The sequence below is a fragment of the Oryctolagus cuniculus genome, chromosome 6 (genome assembly GCF_051225735.1).
Source record: "Oryctolagus cuniculus isolate XC-2025 breed Fujian yellow rabbit chromosome 6, ASM5122573v1, whole genome shotgun sequence".
Classification (NCBI taxonomy): Eukaryota; Metazoa; Chordata; class Mammalia; order Lagomorpha; family Leporidae; genus Oryctolagus; species Oryctolagus cuniculus.
The window spans coordinates 4,121,972-4,143,041 of NC_142872.1; the positions used below are offsets into that span (position 1 = coordinate 4,121,972).

A 21,070-nucleotide genomic window follows, 5' to 3' on the forward strand; every position below is an offset into this window, starting at 1 on the left:
TGTTGCCAGCTTTCTGATAGGAGTATCTAAAGTTATGTCATGACTCTGAACAACATACCTTAAACTTGCAGTCATCAGTAGCGACAGAGCCACTGCAGAGTAGCCCAGGACTCGGGAATGAAGGCCTGAGTTCTTGGCCAGCCTTCACAGGTGTGGGAGGTGAGGCTCAGCTGGAAAGCAGTGGTTGTATTCTTACCTTAGAAACGAAGACCCCAGAGGATGGGCTTCACAAAGCACGCATCAAGGAAGTGATCTGCTGACTTGGACGTAACCTACGCCAGGAACCCTTTTCCCGGCATAGCTTCACCTGTGGTTGGTGCTAGGCCCAGGCAGCTGCAGGGGAGTGCATGGCAGTGGAAGATGCGGGCTCCGTGCAGGCGTCAGGGGCCACATCGTGGGCAAAGGCTGAGTCAGAGTGGAATCTGGCCTCCTCACTGCACTCTTATTCTGGGATACGAGCCCTGTGCACTGGCTAAGCAGGATACACCTGTGACGACAGAAGACTCGCCTCCGGAGCTGCTAGAGGGTGAGACGCTGGCCTGTGGTAACTCGGGTTTCCAGGTTTATAAGACTTTACTATTTAAAGATGCTGGTATCCATGTTGTGATGCCTGGCCCCACGCCAGTCCCAGCTTCTTGCTAATGCATACCCTGGGAGGCTCACCCTGGTGATGGCGCAAGTGGCTGGATCTCTGACACCCACATGCAGACCTGGAACGAGTCCCTGGCTTTGCGCAACCCAACCCTAGCTGTTGCAGCAGGCACCTGGGCAGCACACCAGGAGAACACAACTCATCCACCATCAACAATCAATTATAAAAGTGTCTAGAAATTTTTATTCAGATACATTTCATGGCCATTTAAAAACATTTTCATACTAATTCATGCCCTAATATAATTTACTAGATCATAAAAGAATGATAAACTTCTTAAAAATAAAATCTATGTATTATACAGCTTTCATTGAATTGCCAGAGATGATTTTCACACTTAACTATAAAGATAAAGTCTTAGAGGCAACATAGTAATAACGAAATTATAATGTCCTTCTATGCTCAGGCCACCCTCCCAGTGTCTCTCCCAAGCTAAACAAGAGACACACTGAACACAGAGGTTTGGAGGCACCTACGGAATCCAATACATCACAGTGATCTAGGAGCAGCCACAGCTCCCATGTGCATTCGGGGGGGGGGGGGGGGTTGGGCATAAAGTATGTAGTTAGAGTTTGCAGCCTGAGGCGGTAAAATGTCCTCCCATTAGAAAAAGACACGGGAAGGACACAGTTCTAGTAAGTGGGACATCACGTGACGCCACACAGAACTTCAAGAGCACTGAAGAGATGTCTAACATTTATGATCTCTAGCATTTTATAACTGTAGAATGTTCAGTTCTCATTTTTGCTATTTTAAGCTTCAAGGGTTAATGAGTTATCAACACATTTTATTCAAGAGTCACAAGTCTTTTTCTTGTATGTTAAAGTAGGTACTATGTACTAAACATAGCACTAGGGCAAATATTTCCAACACATTTCTGATGCAGCCTAAGCCATAAGCTCTGGAAAATAACCAACCACCTCACCACCAGGCCAACACCACCCTATCAAAAATTATCTTCAAAGGAAAATTTTCTTCTGGTAAATACTAATTGATCTCTTAGCAAGCACTGAAGGCTCTCTCCTTGAGAAAGTAACTCCATGAAATTGTCTGCTTCTTCTCAAAGCAGGACAAGTCAAGAGTCTTGTACTTTGGAACTGCTTTTCGGGCAAGTACCACTGGCACGCACAGTGGGGCGAATCCCTGTCAGTGAAACGGAAGACTAGGAGCATCTGAACAGTTTGGTACACTGACTATATGCTGAAATGATAACTATTTTGGATATATTGAGTTAATTAAAATTTTTGCTATTCTCTGCATAGCTGTAGAAAATATAAAATTATACATCTGTCTCATCACCATGCCTACATAGCAGACTCGATTATGTTAATATCAATCCCAACCCACATGGGTGAATTTATCATTATGGTATATGAGATTAGCATTCAGTGCATTTTCACACAGCACCTGAGCTTAAAACCAAACCCTAACGCAGCCATGTTCCCATCTGCCCTGGCACCCCTTAGTCTGTAGCAGGCAAAGAGGATTTCTGGGTGATAGAAAGATTCTAAAAAGAAAAAAAGTCACTAATTACAGACTTCCAAGGGGTAAACTGAATATTTGTAAATTATATCTCAAAGCTATTTTTGAGAAGAGTAGAGCTACAGCCCAGTAAATCTAAAGTGCCACCTGGAAGCTAGATATGTTAGGTGACTGAAATACACTCCTGACTTGATATTAAGCTGTGGTGAATTTTCATTGTGGCACTAACACTCACTGGCGTGGGAGAGAAGGACAACAGACCCCAGATTAGCTGTGGAGTTTCTCGGCAGCCCCGCCCGTGCCTCCTCCTCCTAGACAGACAACCCTAAGAGACCTCCTGTACGCAGGCAGGAAAACAGCCAAAGCTTACGTTGAGCAATTTCCAAAGGAAACTGAAAAGTACACTGATAAACTTTTTCCCCAGTGCAGAAGAAAAGAAGTTACTCAATTTAGAAAGGGATACTGGTGATCAATGAACCTACAAATACAGATTCCTTTCTGCATTGCTTCTGTCAGATGTTACGACACATTATTTTTCAAGCCGAAAACCAGAATAGTCCTTAAGACGATCGTTAGAACACCAGCATATTCAGTAGTCAAAAAAAGTTTCACTTTGTCAAAATGGGTCTAAAGATTCTCATTTTCACCAGAAGAACAGAATAGAGCAGAACACACCCCAGACCATCATGCACTGGGGCCAGTCCAGCACATCGGTACAAGGAGAATGTGAGTTTGCCAGGAACTTGTCCAAGCTCACTTTATCTCCTGTTAGCCTCCAAAAACCAATGAGGCAGTGGAAGCAGTGACACTGAATGCTGACATTCTTAACATGCACTGAGTTTCTCATTTTAGAAATAAACTACAAGGTGGGCAGCAGTTCAAAAGCCAAGGAATCACCTGGAATGTTCATTTAAGGAAGCCAGGGAACCAAGAAACCCCTTACAGCCCCTTCAAGCCATAATTATAAAAGGCCACTAGGCACTCGGACCCATCTAAGAACGCACTTGGTACAGTTCCAGACTGGAGTGCCATGACAACTGGGACTACTCACGATGCCATCTGAGAGGAGTGACATCAGACAAGAGCACGCACGCAGCCTCTGCTGACCCAGACTTTCTAGGGATGACTGTTGGTACCTGCGGCCGCCTCAGAGCCCAGCAGCCAATGTGCTGTCTCCAGGGCACACCCGACAGCTTTTTGGATTATAGTATTGATGCATAAATGGTTTAAGACAGAAGCATATTAAAAAAAAAATTTTAAAATATATCCTTAAAAGTTGCTATACAGTTATCAAAACTAAATTGCATTTAATTGTACCTGCAGTTATCTGATACCTTCTCATTTGGTATCTTTCTCATTTTTGGTCTTTTCAAAACAAAGCAGTAAAAGTCCATCCACAGTAGTGCAAGTCAATCACCAAGATAACCTTTATAAAATACAGAGAAGTGCCTTTTTCTTTTATCCAAGATACGGGCAGACTTGGCGCTACCAAGAGTAAAACCCTGATATTTAACTTAAAAACAAAAGTTTGCGAAATGTTCATAAGCCTCTAACACAGATGACTTTCAGCTAACACGATGAAGCTTGTGCTGTCTCTAATGTCAGTCCCTTAAAAGTGGTCACAGACCCACATCTCCAGCGTGTGTACTCCTGTCACTCTCCATCCCTAGACACACTGCAAGCCAATCAATACACAATTAGCTGAGGAAGTCACAGTGCCCTCTCCTAGATGGCTGTTTACTTTAGGAATAAAGTCTTCACTACCGAAAACATCTCAAATGTGTCTACAGGCCATACAGATTTTTACAGGCCCTGCAGCTGAGACAAAGAGCAACACGGGGTGGGGGGGGGGGTGGATCATGGCAGTACACACGTGAACCTGCTATGGGTTCCGCAAGGCTTTCCGCAAGTCTCCGTAGAAGTTGGTAAGCGTGCTTGCCATGGCCGTGTCCACCGCAGACTGCGGAACCATCCCACGCAGGTCTGTCTGAATGTAGCCTGTCAGCAGGCTCTGGTGTGGACTCTCCTTAAGTGGAACACAAAACCAGCCACAAGGATGGTTATATCCACGAACAAATTCTGGTCTCTTTTCACTCCAGTCAAGACTTATCCCTACAAGGCAATTTTAAAATAACATGAGTAATGATTGACACTGGTCTGAAACTCTCATCAAAACATATTACCAAATTATCTAATCTTTTATTATTCATAGATGAAAATTACGCCCAAGAGTGACCATGACAGTGAAAAATATTAACTACCTAGGACGATTCTGGCAGGGGGCTGGTACATGGGAGAAGGGGAAAGCTCCAACTTCATCAGAATAAATGACTTCCTGTCCCCTGGTACCTCCTTGGAAACCACAGATCTTCACTACGGCAGCCCAGCCTCAACTCAGTGCCAGTTAGGAAATCTATGGAACCACGATTCCCCCAGGCACAACCATACCTGATGTTGGACTCGCTGGTTAGGGACACTGACCTATGACTGCTTAGAAACCAGCAGCCTTCTGATGGCATTTTTCATCTCTAACAGCACACACAGCTCCAAGCAGGAGGCATGCTGTCACACACACCGGGCCTACACCCTCCAGATCTAGGACCAAGACGCTCTTCTCTGAGCACTGGAGCCCTTTCTCAGAGGTAGTCATGTGATCCACTTTTGCCATCTGTGACTCGGGAATGCTATTTAATTGGGAACAAAAGCTAGAGATTTCAAAACCCCTCCTGACATTATTTTACAACCTAGCAGCTTCAACAATAACCTTTGTGACTACAGAGTCACCGTGGGGCCTGAAAATACATCTCATATGTAAGGAAACAGGCAGACTAGAAATCTTGGGTATTTATATAACAGGTCTCGAGATTATTACCACAAGATAAAAGTCCTTCTTTATAGCCCACAGTGTAGGAGAAATCCACAAACTCTCTAGGAGAAATGATGTTCCAAAGCTGGCCAGCAGTCGTGTAACGCATCACACAGCAGTTCTGAAAGAGAGAGGAGACGGGGGTTCCACCGTGGGAACAGATTCACACACCATAGCAATCTCTGGTAACAAACTAACGCCAGTTAAAATGCTTCGAACTTAAGAGTGCTTGCAGTTCAGAGACTGACAGGCCCACAGCCCTATTCTGAATCTCACTGCTGTTATGTGCCTATGAGCAGAGTAAGTAATCAATGCCCAAAGCCCAAGGCCCCCAGTGTCCACATCTAATGCCGTCAACTGCTCGGTCTACAGAATACCCACAGCGTCTCAGGAGGCCGAGATTCTTCCAGAACATTTAAAAATCCGAATACGTTGACCACACATCAAGTGTTTTAATTAAAAAACCGAACATGGCAAAAATGAATAAAAACAAAAAGAACAAGCCATTTTTGTTACCTTTTTGAAGTATTTCTTTATTTGAAAGAGCGACAGAGAGGAGGGAGAGATCGACCTTCCATCTGCGGATTCACTCCCCAGACAGCTAGGCCCAGCGGAAGCCAGTCACTTCATCCAGGCCTCCCACGTGAGCAGCAAGGACCCACGAATTTAGACCATCTTCTGCTGTTTTTCCCAGGCCATCAGCATGGAGCTGGAGCAGAAGTAGAGCAGCCAGGACAAACCAGCACCAGAGGAGGCAGCTTCACGCGCTGCCCTGCTACCCACCTCATTCTTTAATGCTTGCTGTCATCACCTGTGGCCTTTGTCGCTTAGTAAGGATGGAAACCCTACACACAGAATGTAGAAATCTTAGTGCTGGAGATTCTCTTAAGCCACAAAGGCAGAGCTGCTGTGGAAAACAAGCTCTGCTCTCAGACTCATTAAGTAACAGCGGGCGCGCACACTTGCTGCACGACACAACAGGCCTCCCCAGGGCACCTCTGCACCTGCGAGCCCATGCTCACACCGGGAGCTACTGCTGTCAGCTGGCCCAAGTCTCCTGGCCTCCAGCATCTGACCTTCCCCAGAGCCTCAAACGGAAGTGAGAGAGCGAGAACCTGAGAATTAAAACCATGTGAAAGAGACTCTGACAGCAGAGAACAGCTTTAAGTGGGAAGATGCTACAAGACTTGGACAACCTTCATCAAGGGTTGGCATCCAAGGCCTAAAAGTGTGTCATCCAAGATGATGACTGCTGACATGGCTGCCCCTGGTGCTGAAACTGAGGCGCCACTGGAGGAGACACCGCGGTTTGCTGATCGAGTGTCGGCACTCCGGCACACACACCTGGAGCGCTCTCTGCAGTGGGTGCAGTTAAGGAAGAAGATCTGAAGCTTACATCAGAAGCCATCTCCTGGACAACACACAGAAAGCCTCAGGTCAGCTTCCAGTGGTTTCAAACGGACACAAGCGAAAGAGGAGGAGACCAAAACCCCTTCTTTCCCTTAAAACTTCTGAAGATGCCCAAAGTTGCAGTACCTTTATTTGTGGCTTCACAATATTTCTGAAGATCATATCAGATGTAGGCAAAATTAACTATTTAACTAGAGATTTCCACAAGTTTGCGTATTATGCTAATCTATCAAACCATGCAAATGCAGACATAATTAGAATTGCATAGATTTACAGCACTTGAAGATAAAATGTTTTATCAAATTTACTTTGATTTATGGGCTTAGTACTGTCTCATTATAGGCTTAGTAAGATATGTAAGAAAAGCCCACCATGTTGTGGAAAAGTGACCAGAATCATGTCCTGAGTGCACAGCTCTATGTACCTGTCCACCATGCTGTGCCTCTTCCATTCCCTCCCTTCCCCCCAAGAAAACAGCTTGACATCTGAATGTAATTTTAATAGTTACTCACCACTTAACCAAAATAAGATACTTTCTCAGCTAGGGTTTGTCATTTGTGATATTTAGTAATAAGAGAGGATTGCTGGTTTCTCTTTTATCAACTGAAAACAGATGGAGACTAAAAAAATTATTTTCCTAGAAAGTGAATTGTCAGAATTGTTAAAAAACTTCCTTTTGTACAAGATAATCCACTTGGTATCTGTAAAGACAGGAGTTCTAGTCGTGTGTATTTAAAAACAGAAAATTTGGGGCCAGCACTGTAGCACAGCAAGTTAAAGCCCTGGCCCAAAGTGCCTACATCCCATATGGATGCTGGTTCTAACCCCAGTTGTTCCTCCTCCGATCCAGTTCTCTGCTGTGGCCTGGGAAAGCAGTGGAAGATGGCCCAAGTCCTTGGGCTCCTGCACCCACGTGGGAGACCCGGAAGAAGCTCCTGGCTTTGGATCAGTGCAGTTCCAGCCGTTGTGGCCATCTGGGGAGTGCACCAGAGGATGGAAGACCTTTGTGTCTATACTTCTCTTTTTCAAATAAGTAAAATAAATCTAAAAAAAAAAAAAAAAAAAAAAAAAAAAAAAAAAAAAAAACCCAGAAAAATCTTCAGGAAAAATAAACTAGGTTGTAAAAGTACTTGGTAAACAAAATAGTGAAGCAGTTCCAAATGTTTTCACTCCAGATTTGTGTTATCTCTAGTACAGAGTAGACATTTTGGGGAATATATATGAAAATGGATTGTTTAAAACCTTACATAGCCACCACTGGAAGAAAACAGTTACAGAGAGTTTGGTCTCAAGGTTATCTGCGGTGCCCAGCAGATCAACTACAAAATTCCTTGAGCATTTTAGTATCAGAATCATGAATAAATTGGGAGAATTTCACAAGTGTACTAATTGATGATCTTGCTCAGTATTTTATCTTGCTTGTTCTCCCAGAATTTTCTGTAAATCAACTTTGTTTACAGAGTTTTCATCATCCTTACACAATTTTTTAAAAATTTAGTTTGCAGATTATTTGGTAAGGGAATAATCAACATCAGAAGTAATATTAAAATGTTTTAGGAAAAGAGATCAAATAATAGAGTTTATTATTATATCCTTTAATCATGGAATAATCTTATGTATTAATGTAAGATCTGATGATTGACATTAGCTGTATGAATATTTAATAGTTGTACCGCAAGCATTTTGGATCCTTTTTATGACCTAATTGACAAATATTTAAATTATGGTGCAATTATGCCTTGATACTTAATAAAAAGCTGTTTCAGAAAAAAAAAAATGCTCACACCCACACACTCTCGTTCCCACAGCAGAAGCAATGTTTCTTGGGCCAGTGCTGTGGCATAGTTGACTAAGCCTCCACTTACAGCACTGGCATCCCATATAGGAGCTGGGGTTTGTGTCCCAGCTGTTCCTCTTCCTAACCAGCTCTCTGCTCACGGCCTGGGAAAGCAGTGGAAGAAGGCCCAAGTGCTTGGATCCCTGTACCCACATGAGAGACCCAAAGGAGTCTCCTGGCTTCTGATTGGCTCAGCTTCGGCGGTAACAGCCATCTGGAGAGTGAATCAGTGGATGGAAGACCTTTCTCTCTGTCTCTCCCTCTGTAACTCTACCTCTCAAATAAATAAAATCTTTAAAAAAAAAAAGTTTCCCAATAGTTACCTCTTCAAAGTGCTTCAAAATATCCAGTGAAGTCATTAAACTATCCCAATTCAAGCGACAGGGCCCTGGACGGATATGGTCGACTACGGTATTGACAACGTCATCTATAACACCTTGGGCTTTGTAGCTAGAGAAGGAAAAAAATGAAGTCAGATGTCAGTAGAATAAAAACTTCAGCATGCTCTTAGTTCAGAGCTAACTTTCAAATCAAGAGTAAAAATTAAAAGGGACTGAATTCCAACAACTCCCTAAGTTTTCCCAATTATTTAGTTAAAATAACGCTTCATCCGAAAAGCTAGTAATAAAACTGAAAGTCTTCATGGCAGAGTAGCCACAAAGTCCACAGAACATGCAATGCTCCACCTGTATATTATTATTTCTTCAGAAACCTCACTATATTAGTATATGTGTATTTTTTACCTTTTTTTTTTTTTAGGATTTTATTTGAAAGGCAGAGGGGGAGAGATAGCGAGAGAGAGGTTTTCCACCAGATGGTTCACTCCCCAAATGGCCACAACAGCCAGGGGTGGGCCAGGCCAAAGCCAGGAGCTTCATCTTGATCTCCCACGTGAGTGCAAGTGTCTAAGCACTTGGGCCATCCTCCACTGCTTTCTCAGGTTCATTAGCAGGGATCTGGATCACAAATGGGGAAGGCAGGACTCAAACCAGTACCCATATGGGATGCTGGCAGAGGCTTAACCTCCTATGCCACAGCGCCGCCCCCTTACCCTGACATTTAATTAAACAAACAACAACAACAACAAAACCCTCCTATTAAGAAGGGAAAAATCGATTCATGAATCTTTCAGAACCCAACTCATTTTCAAGGCACATTATACATCACTGGGGAAGAAGGTACTCTTCCATAAATGGTGCTAAGTTGGGTAGTTATACTTACAAAGAAAATAAAACCTGGACCCCTCTTCTATACCATTCAAAACAATTAAATCCAAAGAGATTCAACAGCTCTGTATAAAATGTGAAACATTAAAACTAAGAAGAATGTGAGACTTCTATGATCACAGACTCTAGGAGGATTTCTTGAATCTGTAAAAGCACAAACCGGGCGGCACTGTGGCTTAGTAGGCTAAGTCTCTGCCTATAGCACCAGTATCCCATATGGGCATCAGTTCATGTCTCACTTGCTCCTCTTCTATCCAGCTCTCTGCTATGGCCTGGGAAAGTAGAAGATAGCCCCATGCTTGGTCCCCTGAACCACATGGGAGACTCAGAGGAAAATCCTGGCTCCTTGGTTCAGATCAGCCCAGTTCCAGCCACTGTAGCCATTTGGGGAGTGAACCAGCGGATGGCAGACCTTTCTGTCTCTCCCTCTGTTGGTAATTCTACCTCTCAAATTTTTTTAAAACATAAAACCACAAATACAGAATACTGGTTAAGATTAAAGATGTACATACCATACACAAAAACAAGTAATTTTTTAAACTAGCCACAGACTGTTGGAAGATATATGGAACACACAGAATTGTTCATGGAGGACACAGGAACAATTCCTATAAACCAATGAGAAAAAGACAGTGCAAAGAACCACTAGGGAAGGACATAATAACCAGAGATGTCAGTAAATATACACAAGATGCTCTCTTCACTCATAATCAAGTAAGTACAAGATGCCATTCACTAAGACTCTGCAGATTGGCAGATATTAAAAACGTAGTAACAAATATTAATTGAAAGGGGACAAGAATTCTTAAACTGCTGCTTTAGAGAACTTGGCAAAGTCTAGTAAAGTTGGATGTTGGACAACCTGAAAACCCAAAGAAAATCCCACAGATGCAACAGGAGGCAGTACCAAGAGGTCTGCTTTAACACTGTACTCAAGAGACAAGAATTGACAGCCCGAGTCCATCAATAGGCAACTGCAAACAGATACACACTGTGGTTCTGGTTTTCTCTTAACCCCTTTCCCTCCACGGTAGCTAACTAGTCACCATGGTTTATCAGGATGGTCTAAAGCGCCGAGAACAACCACCACCATAAGCACCCATCTCTACCACCACTGCCGCACTTAAAATGGATCCACAACTGTGCTACCTATTTAGCCTGTTTCATAATTCAATCATTCAATTGAGTCAAGCTATATATAATTTTAATATTTTAAATAATGCTGTGATAAAACTGCAAGTACTTAAGTCACTAGGAACTTTCTGATGATTTCTTCAAGATAAATTCCTACAGAGTACCAGGAGGGCCATGCACACTATGCTAAGAGACCAAGATTACATCAGACATCCAGTGTTACTGTGATCACCTCACACCAACTCAGGCCATAAAAGACATGGATACTCTTAAGGCTTTTAAGTCATAATGCCAATTTGCTTTTCAAAATCCTTAAAATTTTAAAGGCAAAATTTACCAGCAATGGTATTTAGTGATTTTGTATTATGTGTACTTCTATTGATGTTTAGCAGTGTCTTGAGTTACACAAAACTGTAGGAATTTACTTACAGATATCCATTAAATTCTTCTGAGGGCTTTCTCCAAACTGTTACATCTTTCTAGAAAAATGAAAGCATTATACGGTGATAATTACATAGATGGAACCATAGATACAAAACTGACAAGTTCATGAGTCTAGAGCTTGTCTTTCAATTAAACGTAAAATTCTAAAAGATACATAAAAGCCATCTATGAAGTGACCCACATGTGAGTTCTCTCTAATTTAAAGTTCTTCACATTTGGACTCAAAGATGACTCAGTAATGGCAGAATCTCAGTGGCCACCGAGACCCGCCTCAGTCCAGTCTTATCCATGTATCGCTGAGACACTCAGACTACAATACTAGAAACACTAAACATTTCACTCTGAAATTGTTTATGCTTCAAAAAAATTAACAATTCACATTATAACCTTGACACCTAGAGTTAGCTCTTCATTTTTTCCACCAACCATCTCCCAGTTAATTTTGATAATCAATGGCTTGAGCACAGAATACCCAGGAGAGGTAGAGCAGAGAAGTCGTAGGCGCCCACGCTGTCTCCATCAGTGCTCAGTGTGGCGATCAGGTGTCAGACTGGTAGAGCAATCCTACCACCACCCAGCCTTGACATCGGAAACTTCCAAACCATCAAGGACTACACTTCCCTAAACTAGCAACGACACACCTCATTTACTAAGAAGCTGTTTGACTCTGGCTTCCATGAGTCCATTCTCCTATCTCCTACCTTCAGAGCTAATGACAGCAGTGCAGAATTCCCACGGATATCTTTTCTTGCTTGTGGGATGTTAGATAACCCACCCATCTGACAGCTGTCTATCTTCTACAGCCATCCAAAGTGTGCTCTCTTCCCAGATGAAGCTCCTGACTTGTGCCAATTTGGGGAGTGAACCACCAGATGGAAGATCTAACTTTCAATCAATCAATCTTTAAAAAAAAAAAGTGTGGTCTCGTCTCCACATTTTCCCATATCATTTTGAACAATTCACTAGACAGAAGACACATGCATCCCACACATATGTAGTGAGTAATGGGATTCATTCTTACCGTTTTCTTCACAACACGCCACTGATCGCTGTCAATGCTGTGGTACTGGATGAGCGTGTTTTTAAGTTTAGTCGAAAAGGTGGCAGCATCAGGCAGGCTTTCCATTTGCTCTCTCTGTTAGAGACCAAGATCAGCATCAGCAACACAGCAGTTAAGAGGCAGCAGACCAAGGTCCCCCATCTCTGCACAAAGGAATCACCTGGGGGGGGGGGTCCTCACCTCAACCTACCGGAGCACAGACCTAGCAGAACTTTCCCAGTGGCTTCCAGGTGGGAACCATAGCCAGGGACGAGAACCACACACTCTGACAGCTACTAAAAGGACTCATAAATACATACATTACATAAATATTAACAGTCAATAAATGGATGGGAGGACACAGGAGGCTGGATTTCTTACACATGGGGGGCTAATTCTCAAATACTTACTGCCCACTCTGTCTCCCCAGTGAGGTCCACAGTCCCAGTTCCAGTAGTAAAGAGATCCCTACTCACACCAGCAAACCCCAACACCTCCAGTGTTCTGATCCACTGGGTTCTTCAGGGGTCACAATGGCCAGTCTTGCTGCTGACTCTGGGTCTCTGCATCAGCTGCTTCTCTGGACTGCTGATCACAAATCCTACCACAACCAATAATCTGTAACGTCAATTTCAGTTAAAGCCTCCCTGGCTTCCTGCCACACGTGCGGGAGATCCAGATGGTTCCTGACTCCTGGATGCAGCCTGGCCCAGCCTGCCCAGCTCTGGTTACTGCATCTGGGAAGTGAACCAGCAGACGGAAGATCTCTATCTCAAATAAATAAAAAGTTAAATTAAGTAATTTCTTTGCTGGTGTACTCTTCCCTTTGACCACTTTATCGCAACTAACAGAGCACAGGTCCCTGTCCACTTTTTCACCATTAGGTGCTTAGCCTGGCGCACAGCAGGCCCTGAATAATGTGGTTGAGTGTCTTGCTTCAAAACAGACATGATTGTGGTATCACTTTGTATTCTCTTGGCACTAGGGTACCACTTTCTTAGCATAATTCCTGCTTTTCCCAATACTCTCTCTATTCTACCATTCATTAAAAGACTAAAAGAAATTTTGGGGAAAAAATTCCCATCACAGTTATTATGGTGAAAAGGCACACTGATTTTAGCCATGAGAAGATTCCAGGAAAACAAAGGACCAAGTTCTAAGGGACAGCTGGAGAGAGGTTTGCAGAGGAGAATGGACAGAACACAGACTCCAGGGAGCAGCCGGGGGGGGAGGAGGGGGGACACGCCAGAAGATGGCAGCAACCCACCAGCAATTCCCACGGCACAATCTTCCCAGGGCAAGAGGAGGCAACTGTGGCCCACACCACTGGGGGGTCTAACTGAGGGAGAGCTCCAGTCCTCACTGACTACGTCCACCCCGGGGAGCTGGCGGGACAAGGTGTCCACGTAGCCCACTGAAGGGAGGCCACGTTGCCTCCTCCCCTCCCCTCACAAAGCGCCAGGCTCAGTGTGCTGAGGCAGAGCTGCAGCTGACCTCTGTCCTGACTCTGAGTGGGAGGTTGCTCACTCCAGGGACAGGGAGGCTCACGGCGGGGAGAGCAGACCCTCCGCTGCCTGTGAGAGGTCTGCCCAGGCCACACAACGGAAGACGGTATAAAGTGTGGCTGGATTCCAATTCCAGAAGTCATACTACAGAGCACACGGGTGCTCTGTGGATCATGTCTGAGTGGATGGAGTGCGTGGACTCTAGGCAGTGAGTCACCTGGTTCACCACGGCCAGAGATTGTGACCACGCCAGCCGCGTCAACACCCCTCACACTCACTGATCACAGTCAGAGGAGCTCCACTACACTCAACTTGGGTGCCACTCTGGACTCTGAGTCACCCACAGTGGCCAGAGCGCCCTGGCCCTCACCCAGCACACAACTCCGGATCCCTGACATAAGCTACAGGCATTCCCCAAGCCAGAGGCACTTTCCAAGAAGAGAGCCTTCAGGAAACAACAGATACAAAGTCAACAAAGACATCCAAGACACATAAACAGGACTCTCCAAGAGAACACAGTAATACAGCAGTATTGGACTGCAAAGACAGGGAGACTGATGAAATGCCTGAGAAGGGATTCAAAAGAATGGCTGTAACCTCACTCAGAAACACAAGCAGTTGCATGAAATAAAATCCATACATGCCACAGATGGAGAAATTCAGCAGATAGAAATACTAAAGAAAAATCAAACCAGGGGCCGGGGCTGGGGCTCACTTGGCTAATCCTCCATCTGCGCTGCCGGCATCCCATATGGGCACCAGGTTCTAATCCCAGTTGCTCCTCTTCCAGTCCAGCTCTCTGCTGTGGCCTGGGAGGGCAGTGGAGGATGGCCCAAGTGCTTGGGCCCCTGAACCTGCGAGGGAAACCAGGAGTAAGCTCCTGGTTTCGGATCGGTGCAGCGCCAGCAGTAGCGGCCATTTGGGGAGTGAACCAACGGAAGGAAGACCTTTCTCTCTGTCTCTCTTATTGTCTGTCAAATAAAAAGAAAAAGAAATAAGCAAAATTGATACAATCACTGATCCAACTAACCACAAAAAGGGAGAAGATGCAAATTAATAAAATCAGATATAAAAAGGAGACATTACAACTGATACCACAGATATTTAAAAAATCAGGAATTATTACAGACAGCTATAGGCCAACAAATTGGAAAATCTAGAAAAAATGGGCAGATTTCTGGAAACATACGATTCACCAAAATTGCACAAAGACATAAAATCTGAACAGACTAATAACCAAGGCCGAGACTGAATCAGTAATAAGGAGCATCTCAGCAAAGAAAAGCCAGGAGTGGACGGCTTTGCTGCTGAATTCTATCAAACTTCTAAAAAATAACTAACTAATCCCAATAACTCTCAAGCTATTCAAAATAACTGAAAGGGAAGGAATCCTTCCAAACTCTCTTCAAGGCCAGCATTACCTTAATTTCATAACCAGAAAAAAGATACTATAGAACAGTATCCCCGATGAACATGCATGTAAAAATCTTCAATAAAATACCAGCCAATTAAATCTAAAATCGAAAGGATCATCCATCTGGATGATCTGAGATTTATCCCAGGGATGCAAGGATGGATGGCTCCACAAATGCAAAACAGCAAATGCGATACATGACACCAACAAGATGAAGAACAAAAACCATATGGTTATTTCAACAGTCGCAGAGGAAGCATTTGATATTGATAAAATACAACATCCTTTAATGATAAAAACCTTAAAATCTTGGATATAGAAGGAATATACCTCAACATAGTCAAGGAATGTATGACCAACCCAGAGCCAGCACCACACTGAATGGGCAAAAGTCAGAAGCATTTACACTAAGATTCAGAACAACACAAGGATGCGCACTTTCACCATTACTAGTCAATGTAGTTCTGAAAGTATTAGCCAGTGCCATTAGGCAAGAAGAAGAAATCAACAGGATACAAATTAAAGAGAGGGAAGTAAAATTATCCCTGTTTGCAGATGACATGGTCCTTTATATAGGTAAACTGGAAAAGTCCACTAAGAAACTACTGGAATTCATAGCAGAATTCAGCAAAGTTGCAAGATAGAAAATCAACACACAAAAATCAATAGCATCACTTAACAACAGTACATACACTAACAATGCTCTAGCTGAGAAAGAATTTGTTACATAAGTCCCATTCAACATAGCAACAGAAAAATTTAAATGCCTTGGGATAAATTTAACCAAGGATGTGAAAGATCTCTACGATGAAAATTACAAAGTATTATGGAATTAAAATATAAAACAAAAAATAGAAAACTCTGTCATGTTCATGGATTAGAATATCACCCAGACTGGTGCTGTGGCATAGTGGGTAAAGCCGCCACCTACAGTGCCAGCATCCCACATGGGCACCAGTTTGAGTCCCAGCTGCTCCACTTCTGATCCAGCTCTCTGCTATGGCCTGGGAAAGCATATAAGATGGCCCAATGCTTGGGCCCCTGCAAGAAGCTCCTGGCTCCAGATCAGCATAGCTCCGGCCGTTGCAACCAACTGGGGAGTGAACCAGCGGATGGAAGACCTCTCTCTCTGCACCTCTCCTATCTCTGTGTAACCTAGACTTTCAAATAAATGAATAAATCTTTGACAAATAAGCAAAAATCATTCCCTGAAGAAAGCTCAGTCTCAACAAATGGTGTTGGGAAAATCTCCACACACACAGGTATGAAACAAGATCCCTACCTTACACCCTATATAAAGATCAACTCACCATGGATCAAGGATCTAAACCTAAGACCTGAAACCATCAGATTACTAGAAAAAAACAGAGGGGGAACAACAGCAAGACATTGTCACAGGCAAAGACTTCTTGGGTAAGATCCCAGAAGCACAGGCAATCAAAGCAAAAATAGACAATGGTGCTTACATCAAGCTAAGAAGCTTTTGCACAGCAAAGGAGACACTACAAAGTGAAGAGGCAACCAACAGGATGTGAGAAAATACCTGCAAACCATGGAGCTAATAAAGGACTAATATACGGAATATATAAGGAACTCAGGAAACTCAATCCAGTTAAACGGATAAAGGACATGAACAAAGGATGAAACACAAATGAGCAAGAGACACATGAAAAAATACGCTCAGGATCACTGGCCATTAGGGAAATGCAAATCAAAACCACAATGAGATATCACCTCACCCCAGTCAGAGTGCTATCATCCAAAACTCAAAAAGCATCAAATGCTGGTGAGAAAATGGAGAAAAAGGCACCCTAATACACTATTGGTGGAAATACAAGCTGATACAACCATTATGAAAGACAGTATGGCAGATTCCTAAGAAATCTGAAAATAGATCTTCCATATGACCCAGCTATCCCACTACTGGGAATTTACCCAAAGGAAATGAAATCAACATATGAAAGTTACTTGTACTCCTAAGTTTATAGCAGTTAAATTCACAATAGCTAAGATATGCAATCAACCCAGATGCCTGTCAACTGATGACTGGATAAAGATATGTGGATGGGTACACAGACACACAGATACACACAAACAGAAAAACATCTGGCCACAAAAAAAGTATGAAATCTTGACTGTTGCAACAAACTGGATATAACTGGAGTTCATTATGCTTAGTGAAAGAAGCCAGACCCAAAAAGAAAAAGCATCAGATTTTCTCTTATTTGTGGTAGCTAATATAGAGTATAAAAATTTTAATGTACATGAATGAAATTCACATCTTGGAATTTGATCATTGTTCATTCCTACTGAACAGTGGTGTTTCTATTTTTTACTTGAACTTTTATTAGTGGAGCATAAAGTCTTTGCCTATAAAGTAAATTTAAAAGAAGTTATAAAAATCAAAAAAGAAAGGCAGAGGGAAGTATCATTATATTCTTAGAATTATCTACAAACTATATGAAATCTGTCTTTATATTAATACAAAATTTTTAAAGATCGAAAAAAGACTCAAATGACATCTCAGGTCTCACATCTTTATCGAAATAAAGCTGCTAACTGTCAACTAAAGACACACATACCAGAATCACCTCAAACATCTGTTGCGAGTTCTGCTGGTTTTATCTATAAACAAGTTACAGGGCCTGCTGCCAAACAACTCGATTCATTCTGTTCCAGAGCGAGCCACAGTAATTTCGGTCATTTAATAATGTCACACTGGTCACTCTTGTCCAGCCAGGGTGGGGAACCGCCAATATCACAACGAGAGGTGACAATAAATCAAGACTGTAGCCAGTATTTAAATAAACAGCATAACATGGAGCACATACACCATCAAAACTGATAAATACTGAAATTATACAGAAACACAGGAAAGTACATATAGAAAACTCAGTAATATGGAATGTAGATTTATTTACGTGACACAAAATGTGCATTAAGTAGACCTCCTCCCCAAGAGCGGAAGGTGGATGAGCGCATTCAGAAAGTCTGCCAGTCAGGAAAAGTCCGTTTCCACTCAAGAGGCTGACAGCCTGACGGCGAGAACACTGACCTCGTCCAAGGGTGAACAAGCGGCTCCCGAGAAGGCCCCTGACACGCACAGCTACCACTGGCATCTCTGAGTAGCAATGTTCTTGAAACCCAGAGGTTGCCTACAGGTGCCGGAAGCTGGCAGATAAGAGCATTTTTGCAACAGAAATCACAGGAGATGGAAAGCAACTATCATCCTAAGCAAACAGGAGTGTGCAGACCCAGTACAGAGAAGCAAGCTCTAACAGCTGTGAGAAGGAAGAGGCTCCGGCACTTCAGCGTTGGCGCCAGCGACAGCCCACCAGTGCCCCCAGCACCCAGTCAGCTCCGCGCTCCCCGGGCCTCTGCTGGCCTGGCTGAGCTCCCTGTCTGCTTCCTGCCCTGGACTCCCCTGCAGACCCGGGCAGCTCCCACCCAGGTCTCTCACAGCACGTCTATTTACGTGTTACCCTCTCCACCCAACTATGAACTCCTTTGGGGCAGGACAAGTGGCCCAATCCATGTTATACTCCTGCATCTAGTGACCACCACAGGCAGACAATCCAGGACTGAGAAGGTGTGGCAATTGATACCGACCTCCTCCAGCTTCGGAACACCTGAAAGTGCTGTTCCCAAAACGAAACGTGACAAGTTCCCAAGGATGCCACTGCCCAGGTACCGGAGCCTGCTGGCTCTCAGGGGGAGCATGGGTGGGAGCCAGGAAGCAGACAGGTAAACCCCGGCCCTCAGTACAGGTCAGGTCTCCGAGGGCCGCCTCCCCTGCTGTGCCACGGGAACGCCCTGCCTCTAACTTCACACTTCACTGCACTGTCAGGGCAGCCAGCACCCTTATCAGACTCTAAGCAAGACGGCGGTGGCCCTGTGGCCAAGCAGTGAGCAATGGCGGCAGCTCTATTTTTTTCCGTAACTGTTTCCTAAGTCCTTATCTGTGAAGTGACCACTGGCAGTGCCCAAGAGACAGGATATGTAAACAACGGCCCTCCGCAGGTGGCTCACACACGAACCGGCGCACAGCTTTCTCCAACAAGCAGCCAAAGCCAAGGACCCCCGACGCCGGGCGGTCAGCACGAACCCCGCCGAGGGGCTCCAGCAGCCCCCAGACAGCTCGTCGGCCTTGGCTTCATCACCGCAGTGCACACACACCCCGTGGAGCCTGGCCGCAAAGGAAGCACAGGGGTACCGCGAGCAAGTGAGCCCACCTGCGCCCGCGCCCACAGCGACCCTCCCGACCGGCCCTCAGGCCCTGGACGCTGCTGGGGCTCGGCCCGAGGCTGTGCGGGGCACCCCGGCGGTGCTCGCCCCCCTGGCCTCGGTCCTCTCCTAAATTCATCCCCTGCAGGCGAGGAACGCCGGACCCTCAGCGCCCCTCCCCCACCACCGCCAGGGGCAGCCGCAGCCCACTACTAAACGCTAAATGAAAGCACCGACAGGTGCACGGACAGCACGCCCGGCTCTCACGCACACGCCACGGCGAGACGGCCGCGGGCTCTGCCCCACACAGGGAACGTCGCACCCCTCCCCAACCCCTCCCGGCAGCGCGCGCACCTGAGCAGGGCGAGCAGCCCGCAGCCCCCGGCCCACCCGCGTCCACGACGCCCCTCACCTCACGGGCCGCTGGGAGCCAGGGCGCCGCAGGGGCCACCCAGGTGCGGCACCAGGCCCCGCGAGAATTACACACGCAATCCCCACGGCTTACGAGGTCACTCCAAAAGGCGTGTGGGAAAGGGGAATTAAGAGAGATGTCTTTATTCTGCTGACCAAACACAAACAGAACTCGGAAGCCCACGCAGTCTCCCCACAACCCGCATTTTCCATGCACCTGAGAGACCCCTCTCGGGCCCGCCCACCGCCCAGCTCCACCTGCAGGCTCCCACCTGCGGGGCCTTCAGGGACCCTCGCGCGGGCGAGCCCGGGTGCGGGAGACCCGCACGGAGTCCCGCACCGTCGCTAACGGGGAGCCCCGGGGGCGCGGCGGGCCCCTGCCCGCTCTCCACCGATTCTCGCAGGAGGCAGGGTCCCCCCGGCCGGCGAGGGCGTCCTCTGGCCGACCCCGCCACAGCCCGCGCGGGTCGCCGGCATCGCGGGGCCGAGGGCCGCACCGCAGCCCAGCCACGGCGGCGACCGGACACGCGCGGCTCCGGGCTGCTCCCGCCCGCCCGCCTCGGCTTCCTTCCCTTCTCTCCACCCAGCACCCGGCACTGCGCCCCCTCGTCGGGGTCCCGCCGCCGCTCACCTGACGAGCGGCAGGAGCGGAGGCAACGCCGGCGACCGCGGGAACACCCAACCGCCGAGAGCCGCAGCCGGAGGCCGCCGGCTCAGCTTCCCCGCCCGCCGGGGCGCGCCAGGCAGCAGCCAATAGGCGCCGAGTCCCGGCCGGACGCATCCAATGGGAGAGCAGCGAGGGCCACGAGGCAGGGCGGGCGACGCGCCAGCCCCGCCCCGCCGGCGGGCGCGCGGGAGGACCCGGGGCGATGTTGGCGGAGCAACGTGTATCTGCTGGGATTGGCTGGCCGGGCAGCGTGCGGCGCGCTGATTGGCCGTCGGGAAATGGACCGATCCGGCGTGCGTGTGGGCCGGCAGGCCGGGCCAAGTCGCTGTGGGCGGGGCGGCCGGCGCGTGCTCCCTCCGGGGCTGGGCGTGGCCTGACCTTTGCCCGCAGGCCGTAGTTCTCCTCCGGAGCCGGCTCGCGCGGGGCGCGCGGGGCGCCGGGCGGGGAGGTGGCCGCGTGCGGGCGTGGCCGTCTGGAGACCCGGCGAGCGGGGCTTCGAACCCGACCTGCTCTTTCCGTTTCCCGGGAACTCAAGCAAACGCGCGGCTTGAGAACCCACGGAGGGTGGGGAGCCCTGCGCGGCCGCGCCATTCGTGGGTTTGGAGAGATTTGCCACAGGACGAAATGACACTCCGCGAAGTACTGCATTGGCCGCAAAGGGAGCCCAGACCCTGGCTTCCGGAAGCGTCCCCGGGGCTTTAAGGCATTAGTTACTGTCTGTTCCCCGGCTCGTCCTGTGGGGGTGCCACTGGACAGGGG

At 46.5% G+C, this 21,070-nt stretch overlaps 1 protein-coding gene and 1 long non-coding RNA gene across 11 annotated transcripts; one reads left to right on the forward strand and one right to left on the reverse strand.

Annotated features, from left to right (window-relative positions):
• Nucleotides 1-812: 812 nt before the first annotated feature.
• STARD4 (StAR related lipid transfer domain containing 4) lies at nt 813-20,478 on the reverse strand. 10 transcript variants are annotated; one of them, XM_089334768.1, is made up of 8 exons: nt 20,276-20,386; nt 12,501-12,691; nt 12,292-12,395; nt 12,073-12,186; nt 11,037-11,086; nt 8,571-8,697; nt 5,007-5,121; nt 813-4,246 (listed from the first exon to the last, which is right to left on the reverse strand). In XM_089334768.1, exons 4-8 carry the CDS (start codon nt 12,175-12,177, stop codon nt 4,017-4,019), a joined length of 627 nt encoding a protein of 208 aa, XP_089190894.1. In that variant the 5' UTR covers nt 12,178-12,186; nt 12,292-12,395; nt 12,501-12,691; nt 20,276-20,386; the 3' UTR covers nt 813-4,016. The 10 variants fall into 10 exon arrangements, with proteins under 10 accessions (XP_089190894.1, XP_089190896.1, XP_051690506.3 ...); XM_089334770.1 differs by having other exon boundaries at nt 12,302-12,395; nt 12,501-12,857; nt 20,276-20,366; XM_051834546.3 differs by lacking the exon at nt 12,501-12,691 and having other exon boundaries at nt 12,302-12,395; nt 20,276-20,415.
• LOC149125983 (uncharacterized) lies at nt 5,128-7,506 on the forward strand. Its single transcript, XR_016235023.1, has 2 exons — nt 5,128-6,436; nt 7,261-7,506. It is a non-coding gene; the product is annotated as an uncharacterized LOC149125983 (long non-coding RNA).
• Nucleotides 20,479-21,070: the final 592 nt, after the last annotated feature.

Excerpts from the sequence above, each read along its gene's own strand:
- STARD4 (XM_002721575.6), bottom strand. The coding sequence starts at position 20,425 with ATGCGTCCGGCCGGGACTCGGCGCCTATTGGCTGCTGCCTGGCGCGCC. Across the intron at positions 11,087-12,072 it reads GGCGTGTTGTGAAGAAAACG|AAAGATGTAACAGTTTGGAG; the intron begins GTAAGAATGAAT and ends TCATTTTTCTAG. Across the intron at positions 5,122-8,570 it reads TTTTGAAGCACTTTGAAGAG|AACTGCTGTGTGATGCGTTA; the intron begins GTAACTATTGGG and ends TCTCTCTTTCAG.